This window comes from Petaurus breviceps, unplaced genomic scaffold, assembly GCF_028583685.1.
Source record: "Petaurus breviceps papuanus isolate PSGF00001 unplaced genomic scaffold, PetGlider_PUasm1.0 90556, whole genome shotgun sequence".
In the NCBI taxonomy this organism is placed as follows: Eukaryota; Metazoa; Chordata; class Mammalia; order Diprotodontia; family Petauridae; genus Petaurus; species Petaurus breviceps.
The window spans coordinates 426,523-439,384 of NW_027187273.1; the positions used below are offsets into that span (position 1 = coordinate 426,523).

The 12,862-nt window shown below is 40.0% G+C and overlaps 1 protein-coding gene across 1 annotated transcript; it reads right to left on the reverse strand.

Annotated features, from left to right (window-relative positions):
- Window positions 1-7,410: 7,410 nt before the first annotated feature.
- On the reverse strand, window positions 7,411-12,547 carry POLR2D (RNA polymerase II subunit D). Its single transcript, XM_069063335.1, has 4 exons — window positions 12,259-12,547; window positions 11,092-11,272; window positions 9,737-9,832; window positions 7,411-8,723 (listed from the first exon to the last, which is right to left on the reverse strand). Exons 1-4 carry the CDS (start codon window positions 12,542-12,544, stop codon window positions 8,645-8,647), a joined length of 642 nt encoding a protein of 213 aa, XP_068919436.1. The 5' UTR covers window positions 12,545-12,547; the 3' UTR covers window positions 7,411-8,644.
- Window positions 12,548-12,862: the final 315 nt, after the last annotated feature.

The window sequence follows — 12,862 nt, forward strand, 5'->3', positions numbered from 1 at the left end:
CAATTTCCAGTTCTTTGCCACCACAAAGAGAGTTGCTATAAATATTTTAGGACATATAGGTTCTTTTCCTTTTTCTCTTATCATCTTGGGAAACAGACTGAATAGTGGTATTGCTGGGTCAAAGTGTCTACAGAGTTTTATAACTCTTTGGGCATTATTTCAGATTGTTCTCCAAAATGGTTGGATCAGTATACACTTCTATCAACAGTGTATTACTATCCCAATTTTTCCACATCTCCTCCAACATTTGTCATTTTCCCTTTCTATCATTTTGGCCAATATTATAGGTATGAAATGATATCTTAAGGTTGTTATAATTTGCATTTCTCTAATCAATAATGATTTAGAGCATTTTTATATGATTATATATAGTTTTGATTTAATCTAAAACTTTCTATTCTTATTCTTTGACTGTTTATCAATTGGAGAATGACTCATTTCTTAGATATTGCACAAAACTCTTTATATATTTGAGATATGAGACCTTTATCTGAGAAGTTGTCTATAAAATCCCCCACCCCCAACTTTTGCTTTCCTTCTAATCTTGGCTACATTTGGTTTTATGTGTACAAAAACCTTTAAATTTAACATAATCAAATTTACCCATTTTATATCTCATAATGCTCTCTATCTCTTGTTTATTCATAAATTATTCACCTATCCATAAAGCTGATAGGTAATGTGTTCCATGTGCTTGTAATTTTCTTATGATATTTCCCTTTTTACCTAGGTCATGTATCATATCCATTCGGACCTTATCTAGGTAAATGGTGTAAAATAATGGTCTGTGCCCAATTTCTACCAGACTACTTTCCAGTTTTCCCAGTAATTTTTGCCAAATAGTATATTCTTATCCCCAAAGCTTAAATATTTACATTTGTCAAAAACAAGGCTATTACAATAATTTATTATTGTGTATTGTATTTCTATTATGTTCCACTGATCCACCTTTCTGTTTCTTAGCCAGTACCAGGAAGTTTTGATAATCACTGCCTTATAATAAAGTTTAAGATCTGTTACTGCTAAGCCTCCTTCCTTTACATTTTTTTTTTTCATTAATTCCTTTGATAGTTTTGACCAAGGGTGGGGAGCTTGTGGCAATCCAGACTTCACAGAATAAATCCTTTTATTAAGGGAATTTGTTCTGTGAAGTTTGGATTCTATCAAAGGGTAGCACTTAAGGACCTACAGGGCCACATGTGGCTTCAAGGCTACAGGTTCACCACCCATTCTTGATCTTTTGTTCTTCCAAATGAATTTTGTTATTATTTTTTCTAGCTAAATATTTTTTAGAAAATAATTATTTCCCCTCAAAAAATATTATTTTATTAAAATAATTGGGACAGCATTGAATAAGTAGATTAGTTCAGGTAGAATCGTCAGTTTTATTATATTGACTCTACCCACCCATGACAATTAATAATTTTCCAATTATTCAAATCTGACTTTATGTGTATAAAAAGTGATTTATAATTATGTACAATATAGTTCCTGAGTTTGTCTGATTTTTAATAGTTTCTGCCACTCAAAGTTCACTTTAAGGCATTATATTATATTGTTTGTAGGGGAAATTAATCTCCTGCCTTGTTCTGCCATCTTCCTAGAATCTTCTCCCAATCATCTCCATTTCATTTCAACTTCTCCTTTTCAGATTCTAATTCTAAGAACATAATGGCATCACTAAGAATTCATGCTTTCAGAGTTACATTACATTCTCTAACACTATTTTCCAAACACTATTATTAACTCAGCAAAACACAGTAACTTTTTACTTTAAGATTAAGCCAGTCAGCTTTTTTTAACATTGGTTGTTTGTCTGAAAGCACTGGATATTATATTCTTCCACTTCCCTCCCAAGGCAAACAATGTTGTGAACATAAAGGAAACTTTCAAGGTTTGCCAGGTAATAACACTAATCATCAACAGTCATTGTCCAAGGTTCTCAAATATTCAAAGTAAATCAGTGATTTCATTACTGCATGTATTCTTTCCAATGAGAAGAGATGCGTATTACTTTGGCACATAGAAGGGACTTCATAAATGTTCCTTATTTTCCTCCTTCCTTCCCTTCCCTCCCTACTTCCTTCCATTCTTTCTTCCTGTGATACAGATCTTAACCCACCATACTTGTCTACCTTATGTGACTTTCATCAATGTCCTCCCATAAGTTTATCACAGGGAGTCCACCCATGTTGAGTGATCTATGAGCTTTCTCTTGACATCCTGAGAATAACAGTGGAGCCCATGGGTTGTGCGTCATTTAGCCCCCACTCTCACCACATGATCAGACTATATTCTTTTTCATTCTTAAATTTTTTGATGGTACCCTTCACTCTTGTTTCTTCTTCAAAACTTGTCTGTAATGTGTTATAGCCTGTTGTGCCCACCATGAATCTCTCCAACCTTCGTGGATAATAATTCAAGTTCCAATCTTTCAGGGAATGTAGCAATCCATGACTAGTAGCCAAAAAAAGAACATTGAAAGAGGGTTGGGGGGGGGGGGGCAGCTAGGTGGTGCAGTGAGTAGAGTGCCGGCCCTGGAGTCGAGAGGACCTGAGTTTGGATCCGGTCTCAGACACTTAACATGCACATGCACACACACACACACACACACACACACACACACACACACCTAGCTGTGTGAGCTTGGGCAAGTTACTTAACCCCAATTGCCCTCCAAAAGGCAAAAAAAAAGAAAAGAAAGAGAGTTGGTATTATAGTGATGAGCCTTGTTTCATGGAAAGGCATGGGGTTATTAAGGTACTAATTTTACAGTTTTCCAAAGGTGATATGACCCATTCTCTTCCTTTCCAATTCTGGGTTCAGCTCATTATCCACTGACAATATTGATTTAAGATTTTATATAGACACACACTGACCGAGATCCTCTAATATATTGTTGGTCAACAGGCATTTATTAAGTACTTACTTTGTGCATGCCCCACTGTGCTAAATGCTGGGAATAGAAAGGCAAAAACTATAGTCCCTTCTCTCGAGTTCATATGCTGTTCTAATAAAAGAGACAACAAGCAGATAATTATGTCCATACAAGATATACACCATATAAAAAAAGGTAATCTCAGAGGGAAAGCACTAGCATTGGGGGGACCAAGAAGTCTTCTTGTAGAAGGTGCATTTGATCTGAATTTTGAAGGAAGCCAGGAAGGTAGACCTGAGAGGTAAGGAGAGTATTCATACATCAAGATGGGAAATGGAGTTTCATGTATGAGAAAGAGAATGTAGGCCAATGCAGCTATATCAAAGAGTATTATGTGGAGGGGAGTAAAGTAAGTGCAAGAAGACTGGAAAAATAGGAAGCAGCCAGATTGTAAATTGCCTTAAAAGTCAAACAGAAGATGTTTTATTTAATCCTGGAGGTAACAGGAAGCTACTGGAGTTTTTTGAGAAGACAGGGGTAACAAATAGTCAGATCTATGCTTTAGGGGGGAAAATTTACTTTGGCAGCTAGAGAATTGATTAGAATGGGGAAAAACTTGAGGCAAAGAGACAAGTTAAAAGACTACTGCAATTGTCCAATCAAAATGTGATGAGGGTATGTACTAAAGCTGTGTGGCTATATGGATAGAAAGAAGGGGATGGCTTATATGAAAGATACTTTGAAGGTAGAAACGACAAGGTATAGTAACAGACTTCAAATATGGATGTTTGCTAATGAGGATTTGAGGATGACACCGAGGTTGTAAGCAAGGTTGAATGGGAGAATGGTGGTCACCTCAACAGTAATTTTGGCAAGTGAAGCCAAAAAAAAAAGGTGGCCACTGAAACTTTTTAAAAAACGCACAGAAGAGAACAGAAGTTCAGAAGGAACTACACACAGAATAATTTTGAAAGTAATATGTTGAATGTATGTGCTTTTTATTTTTTTAAACTTTGAATTCCAAATTCTCTCCCTCCCTCTGGATCCTCCACTACCCACTGAGAAGGCAAGCGTATTATATACTTATTAAAAAAGCAAGTGGAACTAAATGAAGATTCATATTCAGATCTCTTTCTGTGTCCTGCTGTATATCTGAAAAGGCTCTTTCCCCCACCTGACTCCTGCACTGTTTTAAGCTCAGAGTGAGGGGACCAGGGAGCTAAAGGGGACTGAGAAGGAGCCATTAAACAAGGACCAGAGAGAACAATGTTATGAAAAACTTGATGTGAAAGTATTTAGGAGGACGGGGGGATTGACAGTGTCAAAGGCTACTGAGAAATCAAGGATGAGTACTGTTCTGCCGGTGTCCTCGTTTTCTATGGGCTGCTAGGCTTGCTTTGGATTCCAGGAATATCACGCCTTCCCCAGGATAAATTCATCACCTGAAATCTCATCATTCCTACTCAACACCTCAGTATCCATCTCCCTCTGATTGGAGGGCTGAAGGTCAGAGTAATAAACTCCCAAAGTCTTCCCTCTATAAAGCAAGAGCTCAGAATAACTCTACATTTTCCATCTGCTGCTCTAGTTTCCACTTCACAAATGGTGGCCTCTCCCACCCCTTTTTTCAGCTTCTTTTTATGTATTATCTTCCCCCTTTAGATTGTAAACTCTTTGAGGGCAGGGAATCTTTATTTGTATCCCTAGCACTTATGCCTGGCATATAGTAAGTGCTTAAAAAAAATATTTATTGACTAGATCTCTTTCACAATAGCGGGAAACATTTTTAGTGAGCTCAACTCAGACGTCTTCAGGCTATACATCCTCAACCTGACTCCTACCTTGAAGCCCTGCACTTCTGATTGGTGCCAGTTTTCCTAACTAGTCTACCCATCCCCACCATCATGCTGCTCTTGTGTTCCCTTCTCTGCTTTTCACTCCTGGCTCTGGAAATAGTCAACAAATAACACTGCTATTTCTGGAAAGAACATGTCAACCAATTGTCCTATAGCTCCACTCACCAACCTTATGACTTCCTGTTAAAAAACACTGCTCCAAGGCTGCCACTCTTCAATATGTATGGTCTTTCCCTATTTAGAGTGTAAGTTCCTCGAAGAGAAGGGCTATCTTTTGTTTGTAATCTCAGAGCCCAACTCCTTGGGAGTTTGCTTAATAAATGCTTTTGTATTACATCTATTACTTTTTTTTTTTTTAAAGCAATAGGGGTTAAGTAACTTGCTCAAGGTTACACGGCCAGTTATTTCTGGGTGTGGTGCTGAGTATCTGAGCCCTGATTTGATCCAGGTCATCCCGACACTGGAGCCAGTGCTCTTACTCGCTGAGCCACCTGGCCGTCCCTAAGCAATTGGCGTTAAGTAACTTGCTCAAAGTTACACGGCCAGGTGTTTCTGGGTGGGTGCTGAGTGTCTGAGCCCGGGATTCGATCTCCAGGTCTTCTCAACACTGGAGCCGGTGCTCTTACTTGCTGTGCTACCTGGCCGCCCCATACTATTTTATTTTTTAATTGAAATTAATGATCTAAGGCTAGCCAAATGGGGCTTCCTCTGCTGGTAGCTTCTTTCAAGGAATGTTGCATGATTTTAAAATATGCACAGGAAATACCTTATTGGAAAACCTTTATTTTGTTCTACTAAATCAAATGTTTTCAAGGGTCCAACAATAATCTTGCTTGTGAAAACTTGCCTAATGAATGCTACTGTCTTCATCATGGTTTTGTGTACCATGCTTTTTCTGTACTTCTGTGTATCTGGCAATATGTTTGATGTTTGTCAAGTACAAAATAACAAAAATTTTTAAAGGCAAATAAAAGATGACCTTGATATATGTATAGACCTTTCTCAATACAATTTTATATGAGAAAAAATATGGGTGGGTATCCAGGACTGACAATATTATATGTATACATATATAGGTTTTTATTTTTCAAGGCACCTTAAAAAAACATTAAGTTCTACAAGCATTTGTTAAATACCTATGTTATATGCAAGACACTGGGGATACAAAAACAAAATAGTCCCTGCCCTCAGGAAGCTAGTACTCTACAGGGGGAAACAACATGAATATAAATAAATACATCAGAAGTTTTGGGGGGAGGGGACAGCACCTAAATAGGAGCCATACTTGAACTTAGCTTTGGAGCAAGCTAGAGAGGAGAGCAATTGTAGGTATGGAGAACAGTCTGTGAAAAGGCAAACATGAGATAGAATGTCATCTATGAAGAACAGCAAATATTTCAGTTTGGCTGGACTATAAAATTTGTGTGAGTGGGAATAATGGGAGAAGTCCAAAGCTTGGAGCCAGATTGTGAAGTTTTATATGCCGGAGGAACCTGTATTTTGTCCTATTGCTTATAATTCTGAGTATGCAGGGCAGGTGAAGTCCTCATTTTATAGAAAACTAAGGCTTAATTAGAAAGGTAGAAGTGACTTGTCTAAGGTCAAAACTTGTAAACAGAAAAACCAGGACTATTTCTGTTCCTTCTCCAGTTCAAATGAGGAAACAGAGGCATTAAGTTACTTGCCCAGGATCACACAACTAGTAAGTATCTGAAACCAGATTTGAACTCTGGGAAAATGAGTCTTCCAGACTTCAGGCCCAGGTCTTCTGACTAGCTACTAAAAATGCAGATGGGATTAAATGCTTTACAAAAGTCCTGATGAGCTTTAAAAAAGTCTTTCTCTTAAAATCAGAACTTAAAAACAATTGAATGAATCCTAATTACTTCAATTTTGACTGGTTTTACATACTTAGGACAAAGGTTCAAAAAGGGCTGTCAGTTTTGCTAGATGAGCCCTTCCCCATTTTCTCCACACTCAGAGATTTTAGGATTCCCTCGCCTCTAGCCCATTTAGCAAGTCTGCTGTCTGTCATCACACGTGGTCACAATAACACCTCTATTGGCTGAAAGTCTAGGGAATGGGGGTGGTGGAAGGAGGCCAGAGAGAAGGGCATAGGAATCTCAAGGTTCAGGTAATGGATCAAAAGGCCTGACTACTTAGGAACCCTACTTTGTTGACAACTTAAACAATCAGTATGCCAAGGTTCCTCACAGAAGACTATGCCCCAACCAAAAAGAGAACCATTGACCTAGAATAAACTTTTGTTTGTCCTTATGAACCTAGAATTAAGTTTACTGGAATGATTATTTTGATATGGTTAATTTTATTCCTTCAATTTTAAATTTATGTTTTGATTTTTGCTTTTTGGAGGGCAATAGGGTTAAGTGACTTGCCCAAGGTCACATGGCTAGTTAAGTGTTAAGTGTCTGAAGCTGGATTTGCACTCAGGTCCTCCTGATTCCAGGGCCGGTGCTCTATTCACTGTGCCACCTAGCTGCCCCCTCAATTTGAAATTTATAGTACTTACTGTGACACTGGTAGGCATCAGGAGAGATGCAAAATTTCAGTGTCAACAACTGCTCTCATGAAATATTTTTTCTCTACATTTACATTAAGAGGAAATGACATTATTTCAAAGTCCTGACTACTCCATAAAATGCAGGCTCTCATAACTTTATTGAAAAATAATTTTATTTCCTAGAATAAGTTTACGTCTTAGGAATTGCACAATTAACTGGATATCCAATACAGAATTCACCCATTCCCTTTTCTATTATTAGATCAAATTACATTAACAGATTTTAGGGTGTGGGAGAAGCAACTGCAAAAAAATATCTACATGACCTTTCAGAAATCAATGCTGAAATTTAGGGCTAGAAAAGAAAACTGTCCTGAACTTAGTTCATTGTGATGACCCAAACAGAATCAAGTCTCATTCTTTCTGGTCCTTCCCAACACTTTATACCGAACCTATACTGAATTGAATGGCATTTAAAATCAGGATCAAGGACTAGCTTAAACTCAGAAAGTACCCTTTCCCAGAGCAACTGTCAGACAAGAATAAATTCCACAAATTCCCTCCTGCCCCAAAACTTCAAAGCCTTGAGGATATTCGAGAGGCCAAACCAAGCCTCCTAAATCAAGACTCTTTTGAACTTATATACAGTGATGCCCTAGGAGTGCCAGTAGTTTATCTTTTTCTCTCTGAGTTTTGGCCAAATTGACTCTATGGTACTACAAGATTGGGAGATACTCAGTTTTTCTGTTTTTTAAGAAAAACATTCAGGTATAGGTTTACTTTGATTTTTCTTTCCATCATTTATATGAGACACAACTTTTTTTTTTACTCAGGCTATTTTTACATATTCTAATCTGGGTCAATAATACTTCACAATAGCTTGAAATCCAAACCAGAAATGTGAATATAAATGAAGTGCCAAAATCAGTGATGTGAGGTAGTCAGTAACATTCCATATGTATTTACTCACTAAATTCTCCCACCTAACTCTTTCCCCTACATTTCCCTTTAAGAGAAGGGATAAGAGGATGATGCAAGCATCTAAGTACTGGTCCACTCTCTCATTTAAAAACCCTTCATTTAAGGAAATCACCCCAAAGCATCAGGTAATGGGTCAAAAGGTCTACATATAGGCCCTTTAACAGTCAATGGCATCCCTTGCCTAGCCACAACTCAAATATTCAAAGAGTCAATCAGAATCACATCTGCTCACAAGTTTGAAGTGCTTGTTGATGCAAAATTTTGCACTTCTTGTCCACAGAAGGCCTGACCAACTTTTGTGACTAAATTTCTGTACAGTCTCTGGAGGGAATCTTGAGTTCTTCTCAGTTGCAGAAGAATTGTGGGAAATGTCCCTTCTGTCTTCACTGAAGGGCTGGGTTCCTTTTACTAATACTGGAAGCTCCTCTTGGTCTGGATATCATCAAGAATCTGTTGCAATTCCTCATCTTCAAATCGACCCTCCAGGCTACAGGAGAACCAAAATGACCAATCAATGAGAGTGAAGATGCTTTTTTCTCAATCTTAGGAACTCCACATCATTTCAACTCCCTAATTTTCAACCCTACTTGCTTATCACCTTTTCAATCAGGCCTAAAGATGACATTTCCCATTTATGATGGTTTCCTCATCAGTTGTTTTTCAAATCTTAGATATAAAACCTGACTTTTTTTTATTCTTTCTCTCTACCAGAGTTTAATAACAGGTAAGGAAAATTAAGAATTCACATGCACAGGCCTAAATAATTTGGTTTTTTAATGATGCCTTTTGTTTGTATATCACATTAATTTCTGAATATAGCCTTCTTTTTCTCCCCTATCTAGTGAGCCTTCCCTTGAAACAGACTGAGTGAAAAAAAACAGTTCAGCAAAACCAATCTACACATCAATTGCATCTGATGTAATTACATAACAGTCTACACCCATAGTCCCCCATCTCTCCAACAGAAGATGAGTATATATATATACACACACACACACACACACACACACACACACACACACACATACATATATATATATTTTTTTTTTTTTTTAAAGCAATTGGGGTTAAGTAACTTGCTCAAGGTTACATGGCCAGTTATTTCTGGGTGTGGTGCTAAGTATCTGAGCCCAGATTTGATCCCCTAGGTCATCCCAACACTGGGGCCAGTGCTCTTACTCGCTGTGCTACCTGGCCGCCCCTGAGCAATTGGGGTGAAGTAACTTGCTCAAGGTTACATGGCCAGGTGTTTCTGGGTGGATGCTAAGTGTCTGAGCCCGGATTCGATCCCCCAGGTCGTCCCGACAATGGGGCCGGTGCTCTTACTCACTGTGCTATCTGGCTGCCCCGATGAGTATATTTCTAAACCCTTTTGGGGGGGCCAAGCTAAAAGATTATAGTTACAAGGCATTCAATTTGTATTGTTATTTCCATTTTCATTGCTGCAGTCATTAGGTATCATTATATATATTGTTCCCTTGGCCCTGAATTAGTTCTTACCTTGGAATCAGAGCCTTAGCCTCTTCTGCTGTCTCAGGACAAAGGTTAGCTAAGCAGGCCAACTCAAACTTATGAAGCTTTTTCTGGAGTAACAAACTAAACAGAGAGCAGGATATAAACAAAAAATCAAGAATGACCCAAACTAAGAAGTATCAAATCATTCATTCACAAAGTATATAATGAACACCTATTACGTACTAGGTGTTGCAGGGTGTCAGAAAAGAAAGAATACAGCCCCTTCACAGATACTGCCCAAATATAGTTAAGGCCAAAGGAGCTTTCACTCAAATGTCCTCTTCTCCCTGCATGGGCAATATCAAGGCTGGCAAAGAGAAGGCTGACATGAGGAAGGTGACACCTTATTACTAAGACCCAACAATACTGAATATCCACTACTAAGAAAGCAACAATATTTTTTAGGGACTTAAAGTAACCTTTCCCCTGCAATAGATTTCAGTGTTATGTGATATTGTTGCCTTTTTTCTTACTTCAAAATTCATGCCAAATCCATAATCAAGTATTCTTTATTAAAAAATACTCTGAGGATGTGGAAAAATTGGACATTAATACACTATTGGTGGAACTGTAAACTGATCCAATCATTTTAGAGAACAATCTGGAATTATGCCTAAAGAGTTACAATACTATGTAGACCCTTTGACCCAGCTATACCACTATTAGGTCCGTTTCCCGAGATGATCAGAGGAAAAGGAAAAGAACCTATATGTTCTAAAATACAGTAATAGCAATATTGTTTGAAGAATAATTGTGAACAACCAAGTTATACTGAGTAAATACTCAAATTAACTATAAAGGACTTATGCTATAAACTATAAAGATGGTATCTACCTCCAGAAAAAGAACTGATAAATAGAAGTATGCACAGTATGGTTTTATATATATTTATAAATCTGTCAAATGGTAGCCCTCTCTAGTGCAGGGTGGAGAGGGAATGAGGGAGACAGTTTTAACTTAAAAGGTAGCAAAAAAATAAAATTAAAAAAAAAATCTTCTAAACTTTATTTTTGTTTTCCTGAAGTGTTTGGCTCTTTGTGACCCTATTTGGGGTTTTCTTGGCAAAGATCCTGGAGTGATTTGCCATTTCCCTCTTCAGTTCATCTTACAGATAAGGAAACTGAGGCAAATAGGGTTAAGTTATTTGCCTAGGGTCACACAGCTAGTGTAAGTGAGAGGCTATATTTGAACTCAGGAAGATAAACCCTTCTGACTCCAGACCTGGTACTCTATCCACCGTGCCATCCAGCAGCCCAAACATTAATCAGTAAGAGAGCATTCTAAGTATAGGTGACCACAGCACATATTTCCAGATAAAATCATTTTCCTTGGGTACTTACCTGCGAACACTAGCGATGGTTTCCCTGTTTTTAAAGCGACTAAACCGTGCAGTGTAATTTAGAGTTTTCATGAAAACCTCTGAAAGTTCTTGTTCATCCTCCGCACTTTCATTCTGTTGCTTTCGATGCTCTAGAAGCATGTGGACTTCAGAATTTAGAAGAGTTTCTGCTGTTTCAAACTCTGTTAGTGAAAAACAGTAAATGTCAGCCCCACAAACATCACTTAAAATTCTTCTAAATATTGATTCCGCATCTGGGGCTGACTGCACGTCTGCCTCAACAGAAACTCGGAGGGCTTTTTTTTCTTGTCCAAGGTCTTAAGACTCCAAACTACCAAAATTACTGCATTTACCTGTGACCAGTATTTTATTTCTCATATCTCTCAAGTACAATGATAAAAATGATAATGGCTAACGTTTATATAGTGGTTACTGTGTGCTATTTTTATTAATTTATATTAAATTGCATTAATTTTATTATTTATTAATATATTATATATTACACGGCGCTAAGCGCTTATAATTATCCTCTCAACAACCCTAGGTTGTTGAGCTGCATGTGCCACTATTAATAGCTGCTGTTATCATCACCGTTTTACGGATGAGGAAACTGAGGCAGCCTTGCGAGGAGCTCGTTCCCTTTTCTCACACCTGTCGGCCTAAGCCCAGCTTCATTCTTCACCCTCCATGCTCATCCCTGAGGGGGGCAGGAGTCGGTCAAGAAGCATTTATGAAGCGCCTACTACGTGCCAGGCACCTGTGCGAAGGGCTGGGGCGCACAGAGAGCGGAGGGCAGTGCCTGCTCCCAAGGCGGCCGCGGGGCCGCGGAGACAGCCCGGGCCGGCGCATGCATAAGAGCAAGACAGGGACCATTATGGACTTTTTTCCAGCTCCCTCTTCACATTTATCTATCAGCAGGAAGCCGGCCCTGGTGACCAGCGGGCAGCACGGCCCCCTGGGGAGAGGGCACTGGCTCCACCAGCCCCCGCCTCCGCACCCCGGGGCGCCGCTCCCGGACCGCAGGGTCCCCCCCACCCCGGTCCGCTGCCCTGGCACGGGGCGGTCCCGCCCCCGGGTGGCGAGCGGGGAGGGAGAACGGCCCGGGCCTGGGCTCAGGAGCTCGGTCTTCCCGCCCACCCCTGGGAGCCGCAGCGCCCGCCAAGCGCACCTTTGGGGAAGACGAGCTGCGAGGCGTCTTCCTCCACATCGCCAGCGCGAGGGTCGCTGCCTCCGGCCGCCATCACGCTCCAGCTCCGCGCCAAAGGCGGGGCCGGAAGCGGAAGTGCGCCGCGAAGGGAGGCGGGGGCTGGTCCGCGGAGGGTGGGGCCGTCTGTCTGAAGCAAGAGGCCTAGGGGGCGCCATCTTAGACCCCGAGGTGGGGAAAGGTCTAGGAAGGGTGTCCAGACGGCTAAGTCTTGCCTGCCCAGCAAGTTTGCGCGCATGCGCATAACCATCCCACTGGCTTGCTGGAGACCCTGATCGGCCTGGAGTCACACACCTATCCATGAACACTGCCGAGTGGTCTTGAAACTGACATCCCAGGATGCACACTGGAACATATGAGAAGGGTGGACACATCTTACGTTTGTAGAACTACCTTCATAGAACAAATCCTGGAATCTAAATCACAGAATTCAGAACTATTCATGTATGCCTTTCCTTCCTTCCTTCTTTCCTTCCTTCCTTCTTTCCTTCCTTCCTTCCTTCCTTCCTTCCTTCCTTCCTTCCTTCCTTCCTTCCTTCCTTCCTTCCTTCCTTCCTTCCTTCCTTCC

Coding starts and splice junctions, on each gene's coding strand:
- POLR2D (XM_069063335.1), bottom strand. CDS start 12,544: ATGGTTATGCGCATGCGCGCAAACTTGCTGGGCAGGCAAGACTTAGCC. Junction 11,273..12,258: donor GCAGCTCGTCTTCCCCAAAG/GTGCGCTTGGCG, acceptor TTTCACTAACAG/AGTTTGAAACAGCAGAAACT. Junction 9,833..11,091: donor ACCATCGCTAGTGTTCGCAG/GTAAGTACCCAA, acceptor CTCTCTGTTTAG/TTTGTTACTCCAGAAAAAGC.